General features: G+C 44.0%; 1 protein-coding gene across 2 annotated transcripts in view; it reads left to right on the forward strand.

The window, feature by feature from the left end:
- LOC144781452 (coiled-coil domain-containing protein 170-like) overlaps positions 1-17,376 on the forward strand; it is a 782,697-nt gene that overhangs the window by 241,713 nt on the left and 523,608 nt on the right. For both annotated transcript variants that reach the window (XM_078660314.1, XM_078660315.1), the window contains exon 5: positions 12,365-12,621. In XM_078660314.1, the coding sequence (XP_078516440.1) occupies positions 12,365-12,621 (257 nt within the window). The remainder of the gene's footprint in view (positions 1-12,364; positions 12,622-17,376) is intronic.

A 17,376-nucleotide genomic window follows, 5' to 3' on the forward strand; every position in this document is an offset into this window, starting at 1 on the left:
GCAGAATGCCTCACACACAGAAAAAGGAAAAATGAGGAGGAATAAAGATATTTCTGATGCATTCCCAGGTCTACCAATAAAATCTGGGAATGCGCCAAACTCCATGGGCAGATACGTGGGAACACTTACGCTCAACCAATGGAACGCTTCCCTGGGGCGATTTACGCTGCGTTGCATTACTCTACGTTTATCAAGCCAGGCAAGGTGGCCTTGCATAGCTTGAGAAATCTGACTTAGCAGTTGCATCACGGTATACACCCATTACAACGCATTTTTTACAACGCACTACCATTACAACGGAACTTTTACAACACAAATACTATTACAACGCATTTATTTACAACGCATGTTTTTACAACGCAGGTACTTTTACAACGCATACCATTACAACGTAAGTATTGGTAAGTATATAATTATATTTAAAATGTTATATGTTAGGTTTTTTTTAAAGGGGTATTTTTAGGGTTCAGGGTCAGTTTTGGGTTTTTGGGTAAAGGGGTATTTTTAGGGTTCAGGGTCAGTTTTGGGTTTTTGGGTAAAGGGGTATTTTTAGGGTTCAGGGTCAGTTTGGGGTTTTTGGGTAAAGGGGTATTTTTAGGGTTCAGGGTCAGTTTTGGGTTTTTGGGTAAAAGGGTATTTTTAGGGTTCAGGGTCAGTTTTGGGTTTTTGGGTAAAGGGGTATTTTTAGGGTTCAGGGTCAGTTTTGGGTTTTTGGGTAAAGGGGTATTTTTAGGGTTCAGGGTCAGTTTTCAGTTTTTGGGTAAAGGGGTATTTTTAGGGTTTAGGGTCAGTTTTCAGTTTTTGGGTAAAGGGGTATTTTTAGAGTTCAGGGTCAGTTTTCAGTTTTTGGGTAAAGGGGTATTTTTAGGGTTCAGGGTCAGTTTTCAGTTTTTGGGTAAAGGGGTATTTTTAGGGTTCAGGGTCAGTTTTCAGTTTTTGGGTAAAGGGGTATTTTTAGGGTTCAGGGTCAGTTTTCAGTTTTTGGGTAAAGGGGTATTTTTAGGGTTTAGGGTCAGTTTTCAGTTTTTGGGTAAAGGGGTATTTTTTGGGTTCAGGGTCAGTTTTGGGTTTTTGGGTAAAAGGGTATTTTTAGGGTTCAGGGTCAGTTTTGGGTTTTTGGGTAAAGGGGTATTTTTAAGGTTCAGGGTCAGTTTTGGGTTTTTGGGTAAAGGGGTACAGGGTAAAAATAAAATAAAATTAAATTTAAATTAAATTAATTAAATGAAATTAAATTAAAATAAATTAAATTAAATACAATTACATTAAATTATATTAATTTTAAATAATATACAATTAAAAAAATTATATATACTTACCAATACTTACGTTGTAATGGTATGCGTTGTAAAGGTACCTGCGTTGTAAAAAAATGCGTTGTAAATACATGCGTTGTAATAGTATTTGCGTTGTAAAAGTCCCGTTGTAACGGTATGCGTTGTAAAAATATGCGTTTTAACGTCATATATCCTTGCATCACCCTTGCACCCTCTCGTGTGGCAAAAGGGCAACGCAAAGCAAAGCCCCAAAATGTTGACACATTTTGCATCACGGATCCAGGAATATAATATAATATTACATAACATAACGTAATATGACAGAACTAAAGCAAAAAAAATGACGGAAAGGCGACTGAAAGTTGGAGAGGAAAAACAGCTTTAGAATGAAAGCTCAAGGAAATTTGGAAAAGCACATGCATAAAAAAGATAACACAATGGGGAGAAGGAAAATGGAAACAGAGTAACTGGGCCAAGAGGCCTAGTCGTGAAAAAAACAAAGAAGTGAATAAAAGATGTCAAAGTAGAGATGAAATACATTACCATAGAAGAAATGGTAAAAAAAACTTTGAACAAATCATTTCTCTTCACTTTTGACAATGCACTTGGGCATTAATTCCGTGGCTATTAATTTTTTGAGGACCGGGGGAGCAGTATTTGGCATTCACGAGAGTATAACGTTCTTGAAATCGTCTTCCTAATGTTCTTTATACAATTGAAAATGTTTTAGAAAGAGGCTCCAAGAAAATCGGTGGTTAGAAGTCCAAGTCCTGAAAAACAGTAACTGCTGCATGTCGCTTTTACAGCTAGGGATAGTACTGCCTGTAATAGGTGCAATTTCTTGCAATAACAAAATGTTCCTGACCTTTTTATGGGCACAAAGCAAATGCGCTTTTACTATGTCAAGTAAAATCAAATTTGTCTTTTTCTCCCACTGGTTTTGAAGGGTGCAGTTATATTCCACCTAACCTAATAAGACATTTCAAGTATTGGACATTAGACAATAGTGTCTCATTTTTTACCCCTCTGTAGTGAGGAACTGAATTTTGTTCAGGTCTACTACAAGATTCATATTTTATGCGTAGTTTTCGCTGGCTTTTTTGCTAAAGTTAAAATGTGTGACTAGTGTGCGCTGTGCATGCATCGGTCATTTATAGATACGAAGGTCATTCATGTATTCGATGTTTGTCTATAGTATGGTGGCACATAGGTTGAGCTGGACCAATCTGTGCGTACTACATTTATGGCAATCTTTTCTCCTCTTACTTCCTAGCATCTGCCCTACGCTTTCAACCTTCTCTGACTTGATGTTGATTGTACTTAGGCCCGGATTCATTCACTTTTTTAATTGCCTTTAGAAGCAAGTTTGCAAGGGAATTTTTGGCCCCAAGTATGTTAACATCTGAAAATACAATTTTCTTAACCATGTCAATTTTTATTGTTTTTCTTAACACAAATAAACGCCTGTATGGGCTAAGTCAGCAGAGCAAAACATCTACCAGCGATTCAGAGTGGGAATTTGGCCCGGCGTAAATACATTTATTCCTGCAGGTTTCTCCACCACGAGTGTGGAGAAATCTGCTGTTACAAATGCAACTTAGGAGGAGGAAGTGGGATTCCCAATGTGTGGTATGCCTTGGAAGCTTGGGAATGCCCATAAACATGTATGTCTGGAGTCAGATTCAAACTCCTCTCCAGACCCTTTTCCCCTGGAAATTGTCACAGGTTTACTCCAGCCAAGGCCTGGAGTAACTCCCCTTCCAGGGTGGGAAGGGAAACAAATCATTTCCAGATTTACTGAGGGTGTAGCTGAGGAGCTTTCTCCACAGTCTAAAATGTAACCCGCCCATAAAAAAAGAACTAAAAGCATGTGCATTTGCACAGTGGTATCATTTCCTCTGTGCGGAGTTTTGCCATATACATGCAGACTAGAAGCTAGTGGGAATTGTCACTTGACATTCTCAGTAGCATGCTTGAAACCTGCAACTGGCACAGTTTTCAAGGTGTAATATTGCAAGTGCTGTGAATAGCAACAAGTAGTAAATCTGCACTTGGAAATACAGTTTTGTGCTTGAGGATTTGCGCAATGCAATTTTGCGCGGTACAGTCCAGACTCAAGTGCATGATCCAAGAATTAATGAATGGGTGAATGAAGGGGTTTTGTAAAGCAAACGGCTACTCAAACATAGGGGGAGATTTGTCAAAAAGTCAAGCAGCGCATCCCCCCGCAAGCCTGTGCTGCGTTGCGCGACTGGGAGGGAGCAGGAAAGCGCCATATCTTCAGAGATATGGCTCTCTCGTCCCCTTTACCTTGCACCAGCGCTGATTTCAGCAGGCATTCGCCATGCACACACCTTAGCACAATAGCGCTAGGGTGTGTGCATTAGTCTAGCATAGGTTTTGTACAGGAAGGGTGAAAAAGGCGCAGTTTTCTCACACTAAACCCAATCTACTTTATTTAGTAAATTGGGTTTAGCATGAGAAACCTTGGTGGTTGCATGCTCCACCCTTGGAACGCCCCCATGGCGCAAAGTAATGTAAAGCAGTGCTCTACGCTTCTTTGCATTGCTTGTCCATTATTTCCTGCGCTAAACAAGTTTAGCGCTGGAAAGTAAATTGGGGAAAAAAGACTTTGCTCCAATTTGCATCACTTCTGTGACCTGGTGCAAAATCTTATTAAATCTACGCCTAGGTGTCCTGGCGCTAAGTCTAGCAGTATGACCCAATACTAAAACTTAATCAAGAAAGTTCTCTAATAAACGGAAACGAAAAGGCAAGTTTTTGGATTCCGGCGGAAGACTTCCCCTGAAGTAAGGTTCTGGAGGTCCGGAGGTCTAAGGGAGCTGATTCCAGGTATTACCCTCTAGAAACGAGAACGCCTTACCTCCCTTCTTCATGTGCTTAATTCAAGGCACTACCACCAAAGCTGCAGATGTCAGTCATAAGGATCTGGCAGACAATAAGGGGGGAATCTGTTTTCAAGATAGCCAGGACTGACTAGAAAGAAGGTCCGGTGAACCAGAGACAGGGATTTGTAAAGAAGACATTTCTTAATAGGCAAACAATGAAGAGATCTTAACAAGGGGGCATCAAAGTCCATTTAGGAAGTCTTAGAATCAGGCAAGCCGCCACATTTTGCACAACCTGGAGGCGTCGCAGAAAATCTTGAGTCACGCCCTGGTAGAGAGAATTGACGTAGTCCAACCTGGCAATGACCAGGGCATAGACCACCGTCCTCCTACAGTGTATGGGGAGTAAGTGCAAATATTTCTTGAGGGCTCAGAGCAAGCCAAAGCAGCTGTTGACCACAGCCAAAATCTGAGGTTGCAGAGAGAACGGATTGCCCACTTTGACTCCCAGACTTCTAGCTGCTGAATAAGGGGATTGGGGTGCACTGAGCAGAGAGGGAGGTCAGGCCACTTCTCACCACTAGGCTAATTGGGACCCAAAAAGAAGAATTCCAGTTTTGTCGCATTACGTTTCAACTGACTATTATGCTTCCAAGAAAAGTATGCCGGTATGCTGTCCTTCTCTGCAGAAGAGGAGGTCCCCTCGAAAGTTAAGAGCAACCGGGTACCATTTGTGTACAAAATAAATGTGCATCTAAATGATTCCACGAACGCCAGTGATGGGGTCACAAAAAATTACATAAAGTAGGGCTAAAAGACGAACCCTGCAGCACCCCCTGTTTGACTACTTTACCAGCAGAGCTAAAAGAAGCCGCCCAGATTGACTGTGGTCTGGAATCAAGGAACAACTTCAACTAGTCCCACACACAACCTTCAACCACCAGTCATTGTGAAACAATCGTATGTGGAACAGTATCAGATGATGCTGAGAGATCAAGAAGGATCAGCACTGCATTTTTACCTTGATCCAGAGACCACTTGAGATGGTCAGATATTTCTAAAAGCACAATCTTTTTACTGTGGAAAGAGTGGAACCTCGATTGACCTGGATGAATCAGCGTGCCCTGCTCTAAATAATTGATTAGCTGAGTGTTCACCAGTTTCTGAAGCTTTTTGGAGAACGCTGGCCACAGGGAGATGGGCCTGTAGTTACTCTCAGTCATTCGTCTTGAGCAAGCTGCATTCTTGATACTAGTAACAAAAATGAGCTGGCTCTAATCAGTAAGGCTGAGCACTTAGAACAACATAACAAAAGTATATGCCAAACTGATATTTAAGTATCAAACATCAAATGACAACCAGAAAAGGAAAACTATTCCAAACTGGGAATTGCTAATTAATAGCTATTTATCCAATGTAAATGAAAAAATATAACATATGGATCATTTCAATCAAAGTGTTATAAACATATATAGGGCTAATTGGACACAGCACAATAAAATTACACACACATCAACACTAAGTCAGACATATCACAATCATTCAACTCACATACATACATTCATACAAGGTACTCCACACAATCTGGATTGACAAATGTACCAGTGTGGGAAGTAAACAGGAGGAAACAGGGGGGGGCCTGCTCTCTTGGTCTATATGGAATTTTACAGCACTAATTCTGAAAACTAGTACACTCCAAGTAATCAATAACAATACAAATTCTCAAAAAACATTTCATAAATGTTGTGTACTCGAAATAGATTCAAATGTGGTATAAGTCCACACTTGAATAACAAGAGCAGACCATATAACAGAGGCCTACACGTTTCGAATCCCTGTAACTCAAAAAGGGATTCTCCTCAGGGCCAAGGATATTCTGAAAAACAGAAAACACAAAACCTACATGTAAAACTGTTTAAAAAGCGCAAGAACACTCATGAGCACTGAACCACCAAGAACACACACAGCTTACCCTCTTCGATTCAAGGAAGAAACTGGTGCAGTGTAGGAGGCTCCTATAGGATTGGGATAGAGAAATGAACGAGAGGAAAGCACGTGTTTAGTATGCAAAAGAAAAAATGTGTATGGGCAAAAAAAGGTATCGACTGTAAGGAGAGCGTTCTTTTACCTATCAGTGGTGGCACTGGGTCAGCAGCACAGGACTAAATTATATCGACGGGGTGCAGGAAACCTAAAAGAAGAGTGTGACATTTAGTGCTCAAAACGGGAAAAAAACGTTTTGGAATAGAGCACGATTTTGGATGGATTAGCCGGCGTCTTACCAGTGGATCCCAAAGACCGTGTCTAAATGGGGAGACTATTACAACGATTGAAGTGGTCTACAGGTGGCCTTTAGTGACACTGCAATAAAGAAAATGTGGTGATTAGACGAAATCCAAGGTGAAGCCTTTCACGTTTGCGTTAAAAAGCAGCATGCTTGGAAAACTTACCGAGGAACAGCAAAGTCACTCGGTGAACCCGGTCAGCGTCTCAAAGTGCACTGATTCCTCGGGCATGCGCAGTCGCGGTGAACGACGTGGAGTAAATCCTCAGGTATACACAGTCGCAAAGGGCAACGTGAAGAAATTGACGAGCTCTTAATTTAAAGAACTACAATCCCAAAAATATGGAAATAGTTACGAAACAATTCCGGCTTAACATATATGCTAATTTGCCTTCAGATGGAAAAACTTCAACATCCAAGAATGATATCATCTTTTCGGAGAGGGACATGCTGAACTTAATGTCCGGTGTTCTCGCATTCAGCCAGTCGTAGAATGATCTGAGGTTTTCTTCTCCTCCTGTCCATACCATGAAAACGTCATCTATGAAACGTAGCCACGTTCCAATGTGGTGTTTAAATGGGTTGTTATTGTGTTCATATAATGACATGAACAATACCGCCAGTTCAGGGGCGAATGGGCACCCCATTGCAACTCCTTTAACTCGAAAGTAGAAATCCTTCCTGAAACAGAAATAGTTCTTTTTCAAGGCAAAGGACGCTAAATCCACCAAAAATGTGGTGGGTACTCGCACTGGTCTAGGTCTTAGCTCCAGGAAGTGGGTCAGCACTGCCACCGCTTCATCCTGGGGTATTTGGGTATATAGGGAGGTGACATCTAGTGTGACCAGTATGTCCCTCCCCGGATTGAATTCCACCAGTTCCAGTTTATTAATAAAATCTGTCGTATCTTGTAGATACGAAGATACTTGGACCATAAACTGTTTAAAAAAACAATCAACATATTTGGCGATTGGTTCAAGTAGGGAGTCGCATCCTGCCACGATGGGTCTCCCTGAGGGCTTGTTCTGATCTTTATGGACCTTAGGCAAAATGTAAAACAAAGGTACCTTTGGATGTTTATTTTGAAGGAATTCCAATTCTTTGGAGCCTGAAAAACCTTGTTCAAACCCATCCTTAATGAGGGGAAAGAGTTGATTCTGTAGTTCCATTGTTGGATCTTTTCCAATCTTGCGATAGCAGACTGAATCGTTGAGTTGTCTCAACACTTCGGTGGTGTAGTCGGCGGTGTCCCAAACAACAATGGCGCCGCCTTTATCGGCCTGTTTAATGGTCACGGTAGAGTCATTTCTTAGGTTTGTTAGGGCATTGGTTTGTTCTTTCGTGATGTTAAATTTCACATATTTCCTTTGTTTTTCCATTTCAGAGATAGCTGAGAGCACAGTTTGTTCGAATGTGATGATTTCCTTGGGTATTTTATGGCCAGGAGGACAAAATGTTGATTTTTTACGCAATCCTTTAACGTCAGATGACAAGGGAGTTGGATTTTCAGAGAAAAACATAGTTAATCTTAACTTGCGACAAAACTCTGTAAATTCAGTTTTCATCCTCACGAAATCGGTCCTTTTGGAAGGAACAAATGACAACCCTTTTGAGAGGATACTTTCTTCTGCTTCAGTGAGAGTTCTTTTAGAGAGATTAAAAATGGGCACTTTTTATTTTGGCACGTGCTCCAGTCGCCCAGGGCCCTTACGCTGTAAACATCCCCCGCAGCCGGACGATTTAAAACAGCAGGTTTCCTTATGCTGTCAGTACTCATCCACTGCGCACGCGCGAGGGACCAGTGCTCTTCGTACGCTCACTAACTACGCTGAGAGGCTTGATTATTCCCTGGTAAGCCCCCCCTCACTCTGCTATTGTTCTCTAGCATATATGTTAAGCCGGAATTGTTTCGTAACTATTTCCATATTTTTTGGATTGTAGTTTTTTTAAATTAAGAGCTCGTCAATTCCTTCACGTTGCCCTTTGCGACTGTGTATACCTGAGGATTTACTCCACGTCGTTCACCGCGACTGCGCATGCCCGAGGAATCAGTGCACTTTGAGACGCTGACCGGGTTCACCGAGTGACTTTGCTGTTCCTCTGTAAGTTTTCCAAGCATGCTGCTTTTTAACGCAAACGTGAAAGGCTACACCTTGGATTTCGTCTAATCACCTCATTTTCTTTATTGCAGTGTCACTAAAGGCCACCTGTAGACCACTTCAATCGTTGTAATAGTCTCCCCATTTGGACATGGTCTTTGGGATCCACTGGTAAGACGCCGGCTAATCCATCCAAAATCGTGCTCTATTCCAAAAAGTTTTTTTCCCGTTTTGAGCACTAAATGTCACACTCTTCTTTTAGGTTTCCTGCACCCCGTCGATAAAATGTAGTCCTGTGCTGTTGACCCAGTGCCACCACTGATAGGTAAAAGAACGCTCTCCTTACCGTCGATACCTTTTTTTGCCCATACACATTTTTTCTTTTGCATACTAAACACGTGCTTTCCTCTCGTTCATTTCTCTATCCCAATCCTATAGGAGCCTCCTACACTGCACCAGTTTCTTCCTTGAATCGAAGAGGGTAAGCTGTGTGTGTTCTTGGTGGTTCAGTGCTCATGAGTGTTCTTGCGTTTTTTAAACAGTTTTACATGTAGGTTTTGTGTTTTCTGTTTTTCAGAATATCCTTGGCCCTGAGGAGAATTCCTTTTTGAGTTACAGGGATTCGAAACGCGTAGGCCTCTGTTATATGGTCTGCTCTTGTTATTCAAGTGTGGACTTATACCACATTTGAATCTATTTCGAGTACACAACCTTTATGAAATGTTTTTTGAGAATTTGTATTGTTATTGATTACTTGGAGTGTACTAGTTTTCAGAATTAGTGTTGTAAAATTCCATATAGACCAAGAGAGCAGGCCCCCCCCTGTTTCCTCCTTTTTACTTCCCACACTGGTACATTTGTCAATCCAGATTGTGTGGAGTACCTTGTATGAATGTATGTATGTGAGTTGAATGATTGTGATATGTCTGACTTAGTGTTGATGTGTGTGTAATTTTATTGTGCTGTGTCCAATTAGCCCTATATATGTTTATAACACTTTGATTGAAATGATCCATATGTTATATTTTTTCATTTACATTGAATAAATAGCTATTAATTAGAAATTCCCAGTTTGGAATAGTTTTTCTTTTCTGGTTGTCATTTGATGTTTGATACTTAAATATCAGTTTGGCATATCTTTTTGTTATGTTGGCATTCTTGATACAGCCTTTTAATTGACTTCCTGCAGTATGTGTTTCTTCCAATCGGGACAAAATAATCAAATTTGCCAACTTCATACTCATTGCTCAATGCACGCACAAAGCCCAATGCTTCAGGTTTAAGTATGTGGGAACTCCCACCTCGCCCCGCTTTTCAGTAAGACCAGTACTATTTCATAAATATACAGTTTGTGATATATGTAAAGTACTGTCACTTATTTTCCCTATTTTTCAAATAGCTCCATTTGTATTGAACTTTCGGTTGTCAGATAATTGTTGACTGTTCTATATTTATTCAAAGTTACCAGGACAGACTGGAAACCAAAATCAGCACTGGTGAAAACGCGGAGAGAACCCCACTCACCTGGAGACGAGTATAAGAATGTGTTCATGGGGGCATTGTTAGGTAATAAAAGCCCATCCTACTCTGTAAGCCTCTGCCTTACTGGGGAAATATCCAGGTGGCATAATTGTCAGACCGACCTGCTAGCTGGCTTTAGACAATGTTATCCTTTTCCTCCTGCTGCACATCTAAGTATCCAGAAAAGAAGGTTTTGAAAAGACCTTGCATGTTAAACAGCCATGCAGGTTTCAAGGCCCTTATAACATACTAGTCTAGGAGTGTATGCACTGCCATGTATAGCAAAAAATATTTACCTCACTCCCTCTTATGCACCTTGCATGCTTTTTAACTGGGTATGTATAATTTGCTCCATTAACACCCTTAGCTTCCCTAGGAATTACATTGCAAGATATCAACGATTTGCACTGGAAATGTGTGGTAAATTGTAAATTTACCCAAGCATGCTTTAGGGTATTTTTGTCCAAGTACAATGAAAGAGTTGGTTGTAATAGTTTTTGAGTTCTTTCTTCACTACCGAAAACTTTCTTTTCTCCTTTAGTATTTCACTTAGGCCCCGATTCACTAAGAGCTTGTGCTGCCCTTGCGTCATGCAAGGTGATGCAAGGGCAACACAAGACCTTAAGTGAGATTTACTATGCCAGGCAGAGCCACCTTGTAAATCTGGAGCAACGCAAGGCAGCGCAAGTCAATGCCTTGCCTTACTCTGCCCTAGGAAGGCGTTCCATGAGTGGAGTGTGACTGTTCCCACGCATGCACCCATGTGTTTTGGAGCATTCTCAGATTTACTAATACTAATAAACCAAGAAATGTGTCAAAATGCCACTCCTTCCTCAGGAAGGCGTAACAACATTTCTCCTAATTTTCTCAACTTTCTACGTGCACTGGATTCTGCAGCACATATAGAAAGAGGGAAAAGCCTCAGAGGATTGTTGTTGTGCAGGAAGGTGTCCCTTCCTGCACAAATACAATCATACCTGCAACCTAGGCACCCATGCCACATGACGCAAGACTGGCCCCCACCCTGGCAGCTACGGCCAGTCGTGCCCTGGCGCCTGTGTTGGTGCTTGGCAGCCAAAGTGACCCTGCACAGAGAGAGAGCAGCGACGTGACATATCTTTGTAGATATGGCACATTCCTTCCCTCTCGATTTGATGCCCAACCGCCAGCCACTTCCTCCGCCGCGTTTTCCAACAGCTCACCTTTTCAATGCTTTCTCTCTCTCTGTCTCCTGATCTCCATGTCAATTCTCTTCCTCTTTTATCTCAACCTCTCTCTGCAGTTTATCGCCTCTTTAATCTGTCTCTTTCTAAGCCTTCTTTGCATACTTTTTCTTGCTTCTTCAGCCTTTCAACTCAGTGACTCCGCGCTCCAATTTCTTCTTCCCGCAGTCTCTCTTTTCAATCAGTCTGACCTCCGTGGCAACCTGCTGTTCTGCTGTCTATCTTTTTACATCCTCTCTCGCTCCTTTAATTCCCTGCAATTTTCCTCCAAACCCCCATTGTCCTCTTGTGCCACTCTCATGTTCTCTGAAGTTTCAGTACATGTACTCCCATCATCCTATCACACAAGATGCTCCAGTCCTCATAAATAAATGCGACTGACGCCCACTGGACACATTAAGCACTACTATCCCGTCCTAAACAGAATTTGTGCATTCAATATATGCAAACAGCATTTATCAACGTGTGTGTATATGCGTTAGCATGTTAAAAGCAATGCTTGTTTGAAGAATTGATGGCTTCTAAAAAGGTAAGCTGGCTTCAACAAGTAAATCCTCTCTGCTTGACTCTGAATGGGTCAGTGAGAAAATGGGTGAAGATTCCGTTTGCTTCCCGCCATCTAATTTATGCGTTTTACCTCTTTTCAGCATCAAGCAGAAATCGCGCTGCATGATGGGAGGGGGCGGGGCATGTTCTTCCCTTTTCTCAGGGAGATGGTGAGGGCCTACAAGGTGTCCTGTCCCTCACATGGCAGAGATCAGGGAGACCCACCAGTACCATCTGTTCACATCCCCTATGTTTAGCACACTTTGCAAAAAGTACTTTCCACTTTAGCAGGAGGAATATATCCCCACCCGCAAGCGAGGAGAAGAGGGTTTCTCCTAAAACTGGCGGCATTTTGAAACTGGACAATTAATAGCGTTAGCCGCTTGATAAAATAGCCATTTACAGCGACGAAAAAAATAAGTGGTTTTATTTTGCCTCTGTGGTGTAAGGCGAGCAACATGCCTTGCTCAAGAATTCAAAGTTATTGAAATAAACTGAGTAGAACGTTTCCACGCATGAAGATAAATTAGATTAATGTTGCTGGTTGTGCATTTTGTCTTTTATTTAGGTAGAGGATCTTCAAAACCGGATGTCCTCGAAAGATGTTTCATTCCTGGAGATGAAATCTCAGTTGGAAACCTACAAAGAAAATAACGCGAGGCAGGCCTCTCATATCCAGTCCCTGAAAGATCGGATAAAAGAATTAGAGGAAATTGCGGTGTCTGCCAGCAATGTCAAGTCTCACTTGCAGCCGGGCCTGGAACCTTTTAAGAGAGGCAACCGAGAACTGAATGAAAGAGTGGCAGAATTAGAAAGCAGAGTCAGGTAAAGCTGCGGGCAGACTAGCGGTTAATGGACATGCACTTTTATATGTGAATTGTTAGCTTGTCTCTCTTGAGAATTGTTAACTTTCAGAATGTCATGCCTCATGCCTGACCCCTGACTGGCCCGCACACTAAGGGAGAAAATGGCGCGAATCACTAATGCAAATTCTACAGATGCGCTGTTTGCCCATATAGAATTTGGAAACGGCAGGCGCCATTTCCCGTTTGATTGGGCACAAAACTGTGCTCCACCAAACATGCATCAGCACGGAGTTTGCACATGGTCAGCGACTAGCTGCCGCCTCCCCCCCAATCCGGCACCCAATACCCAGGAACGTGGACACGAGACGTCTTTACTTTTTGGAAGGCGGGGGCTAGTCGCCCGGCCGTATTTATTAAAGTATGAAATTAAAAAAGGTTTTTAATTGCATAATCAACAATTTATACAAAAATTCAGCAGGACATTTAGGTACATAATCCTTAGCAACAAGTTTGAGAGCCTGACTTTAACAAAACTCTAATACATGTTGTTTTCCTAACTTATACTAAACATCCTCATCTAGAATTTTTGTACATTTCTGGCCATATGGCAGGGTCACTACCGGTGTCAGGTCCTACAAGCTGCGCCTCCCCTCTGGATGTGCGCATGCGCAGTGTTACCCCGGGAATTGCCCGGTCTACGCCCTGAACTCCATTTACCCACTAAAGGAGGGCCCTTACTCTGCGCCGGTGGCGTCGTGAGTCCACGCGCGCGGGGTGGCTACCAGCCTAAGGAAAGCGTGAACTACTCCTACCCGCGCTCCTTTGCTTTGCAGCATCCATTACCTTGCCCCTGGAGTTGTGGGAGTGGCCCTCAGGCCCCTCCCCCTGGGCGGGAACCTCCATAGGATGATGCCCGCCCCCTCAGACCTCAAATATGTGCTCACCGATAATGACCTTACCGCATGCCCCATACCTAATAAATACGACGACCTATGGGAAAAAATTCTAAAGGACAGCTACACTGGCTAATAAAACAGTATCAACGTATAGCTACAAAGGGAAAAAAGGCCTAAAGACACATAGCATTAAATACAGTTCACTTCAAACAGTATCAACGTATAGCTACAAAGGGAAAAAAGGCCTAAAGACACATAGCATTAAATACAGTTCACTTCACACATGACTTGCTAAAAGGGGGAAAAAATTCCTAGACAAAAGCATCAATAAAATACACCAACAGTTCATCTCTATTACCCTGTGAGACCCGTGGACCGTACATCCAGAACTTACCATTCGACCAGACATAAGAACTGCTACCAAACTTTTTGTTCCAAGGGATGGTGGGTGGGAAAACAAAGAAGCCCCGAGCGCGGGGCACACCGTTTCGGCGAGGGAGCGTCCAGGGACAAGGGGGTCTCCTGGGCGCTCCCTATCTCTTTATTCCCGAGGGGCCAGGTGGCCCCTCCTCTAGCCCGCCCCCCCTGACCCGGACCCACTTCCCAGGATCCGGGTCAAGGAGGCCGCCAGCCAATCGGCGGTGGGCCGCGCCCCCCAGGGCACGCCCCCACCGCCGAATGGCAACAAGGGAGACAGTGGGGGCGACGGTCGCCGCGCCGCCATGCGTGCGGGGGGGCCGAGGGCCCCCCCTTTTCACATGGTCAGCGACTAGCTGCCGCCTCCCCCCCAATCCGGCACCCAATACCCAGGAACGTGGACACGAGACGTCTTTACTTTTTGGAAGGCGGGCGCTAGTCGCCCGGCCGTATTTATTAAAGTATGAAATTAAAAAAGGTTTTTAATTGCATAATCAACAATTTATACAAAAATTCAGCAGGACATTTAGGTACATAATCCTTAGCAACAAGTTTGAGAGCCTGACTTTAACAAAACTCTAATACATGTTGTTTTCCTAACTTATACTAAACATCCTCATCTAGAATTTTTGTACATTTCTGGCCATATGGCAGGGTCACTACCGGTGTCAGGTCCTACAAGCTGCGCCTCCCCTCTGGATGTGCGCATGCGCAGTGTTACCCCGGGAATTGCCCGGTCTACGCCCTGAACTCCATTTACCCACTAAAGGAGGGCCCTTACTCTGCGCCGGTGGCGCCGTGAGTCCACGCGCGCGGGGTGGCTACCAGCCTAAGGAAAGCGTGAACTACTCCTACCCGCGCTCCTTTGCTTTGCAGCATCCATTACCTTGCCCCTGGAGTTGTGGGAGTGGCCCGCAGGCCCCTCCCCCTGGGCGGGAACCTCCATAGGATGATGCCCGCCCCCTCAGACCTCAAATATGTGCTCACCGATAATGACCTTACCGCCACAGGCCAGCATTGTTAACCGACGATCTGGCCTCCCCCTGCCTTGACCTACCCTAGAAAGTTCTCACTTTAGCAAAACCTTTCAACCGGGCCCTGACATTATCAGACCACAGGACCCTTCCTTCCTCCGTCAAATGGACTCCCCTCACCAGGTAGAATTATGCACCTCAAATACACCCATGTTGGATCGTCTACAACCGAGGGGGGCTTGAAATAATTTTTCCCACTGTGTGTTGATCCTCTTTATCGAGTGATTCAACGCCCTGACCGAGTCCGCCCCTCGCCCCTGCCACCACGGGATAAGTTGAGACCCTACTACTGTGCCACCCGGGCAAGTCCTGAAGACCCACCCGCAGTGGAGATGAACTCATCAATGAGTATTCGCCTCCCAAGTTTGGCCAAGTCAGTCCCCCCTAGGCGAAGTATCACCACTGACGGGGGGTCGGGCTGCTGAGCTAAGAGTCCCTGAAAGAAGTTCCAGAACTGACCAAGGCACAGTCCCCCAAACCAACTCTTCCCTGTCCCGCGTCCAGCCTGTTGCTTGTGCTGGCACATTGTAGCACCTCCACTTCTGGTGATGAGTTCCTCCCCTGCGTCACAGGTTTGAGAAACTGCCAGAACCAGGAAAAGACCAAGAAAACCTGGGTGACAATTCCCACTTCCACCTTAGGGAATGGGTAGCACTTACACCTGCCAGCAATACTTGGGCCCTTGGTGTCCTCTTTCGACGTATGCTTCCCTTTTGACGTCCACCCGCTGCTGATGTTGCGGTGTGGAGCACCCCTCCGATATCCGCCCTGGACCCAGCCATGACTGACGTAAGCATCCCTTGAGCTGTCCACCTGTTGCAGCTGTTGTGATGTGGAGCACTCCAGATGTCCACCATGGACCCGGCCATACATAAGTGGAAAAGATAAACACAAACCATTAGTGTTTCTGGCGATAACTGCTGTACACGTGCTAGTCTTACATTACCATCACTTACTTGCTAAGTAAGTTTTAGATAACCTTAGCGCCAGATGACTACTCATTCGTGTGCAGTAAAGTGACAGCTTGTGCCACTTGCGGACATCCACGTTAGGGCAACCTACGGGTGCCTGGTAATAAGCCCTTCATGAAAGCTTAGACCTGTGGTCCTTAGTGAATGCAATAGCCCAACCATTGTTACTTCAGGACCATACACGGTGTGAAATGCCGTGGGATCGTACTGTCTATTTAGGTAATGTTCCTGACTTCATACCCCAAGTTGATCCACACCTGCCTGCATTCCACGTACTCAGATGCTAGGCTTTATGACACTTGCTGACATTTACATTAGGGCTACCTAAGGGTGCCTGGTAGTATGACCTTCATGAAAGCTTAGACCTGTAGTCCACCGTGAATGCCATAGCCCATCCATTATTATTTCAGGACAATACATATTGTGAAATGCCGTGCAATAATATTGTATATTCAGGTAATGTTTCTGGCTTCTTAACGAAAGCTGCCCCACCCGTTCTGCATTCAATGCCCTCCGAAGCTAGGCTTTAGCTGAGATGAACCCCAGGTGCACTCCCCACCTTACTCTCCGTTGCGAGTGGTCAGCAGCATCAGTTTGTGACACCCGTAGCGCATTTAACTCCATGCTACCGTGTGGTGCCTATTAATATAACCCTGGCTAAGAATAAGCCTGTAGGCTCCAGTGAATGCCATAGCTCCCCCCCCCCCCCATGGGTACCATCAGTTCCGCCCTGTAATTGGATGGGATACATATAAACATTTCTCAGAGGCCTATTCACACTTGCCCACCCCTAACCTTATTTACCATTTCTGTTTTCACTATCAAAGCTTTTAGTTACCCAAGGGAGCACCCAGTTCAACCCTAATCTAAACCCCTTCAGACAGCAAGTGCATGAATTACTCCATAAAGAAGCAGGGAACCCTGGGTAGTTCTCAAATTTAGGTAACAAACAGCTCCCGCATAGAGCACTGTGTGTCGCGCAACCTAGGAAACTGGCGTTCACACTATTGTCAAGCCCTACACTTAAACACACGCTACTCGCAAGGAGGAACCCAAGGAAGAGGGCATCAGCATGGAGAACTTACGTGGGCCCGCCACCCTCTGAACAGACCCACTCATTGAATAGTTTATACAATAAAGAGGTAGTTAGCTACGTCTGGTATTCCACTAATACCACACAGTGGAACCATAAAATGCGGTAACTCACAAGCCCACTAAAGGAAACCCTTCACTGTAGTTTTTGAAAGCAGCATCATTGAACATTCAGTTTTACCAAATCAGTGCTGCTCGTAATTCCCTGCAATGATTGCGAAGCCAGGCTTCTGGGAGCAACAATAGTTGATGCCACCAGTATATCCAGGATAAGTACAACGCTGACCTACTCTTACTGTTACAGGTGCAAAGACTGACCCATTTCACCTAGCCCAACATTGTTTTCATTTTGCTGAAAATATCA

This window comes from Lissotriton helveticus, chromosome 9 (genome assembly GCF_964261635.1).
Source record: "Lissotriton helveticus chromosome 9, aLisHel1.1, whole genome shotgun sequence".
NCBI classification, from domain to species: Eukaryota; Metazoa; Chordata; class Amphibia; order Caudata; family Salamandridae; genus Lissotriton; species Lissotriton helveticus.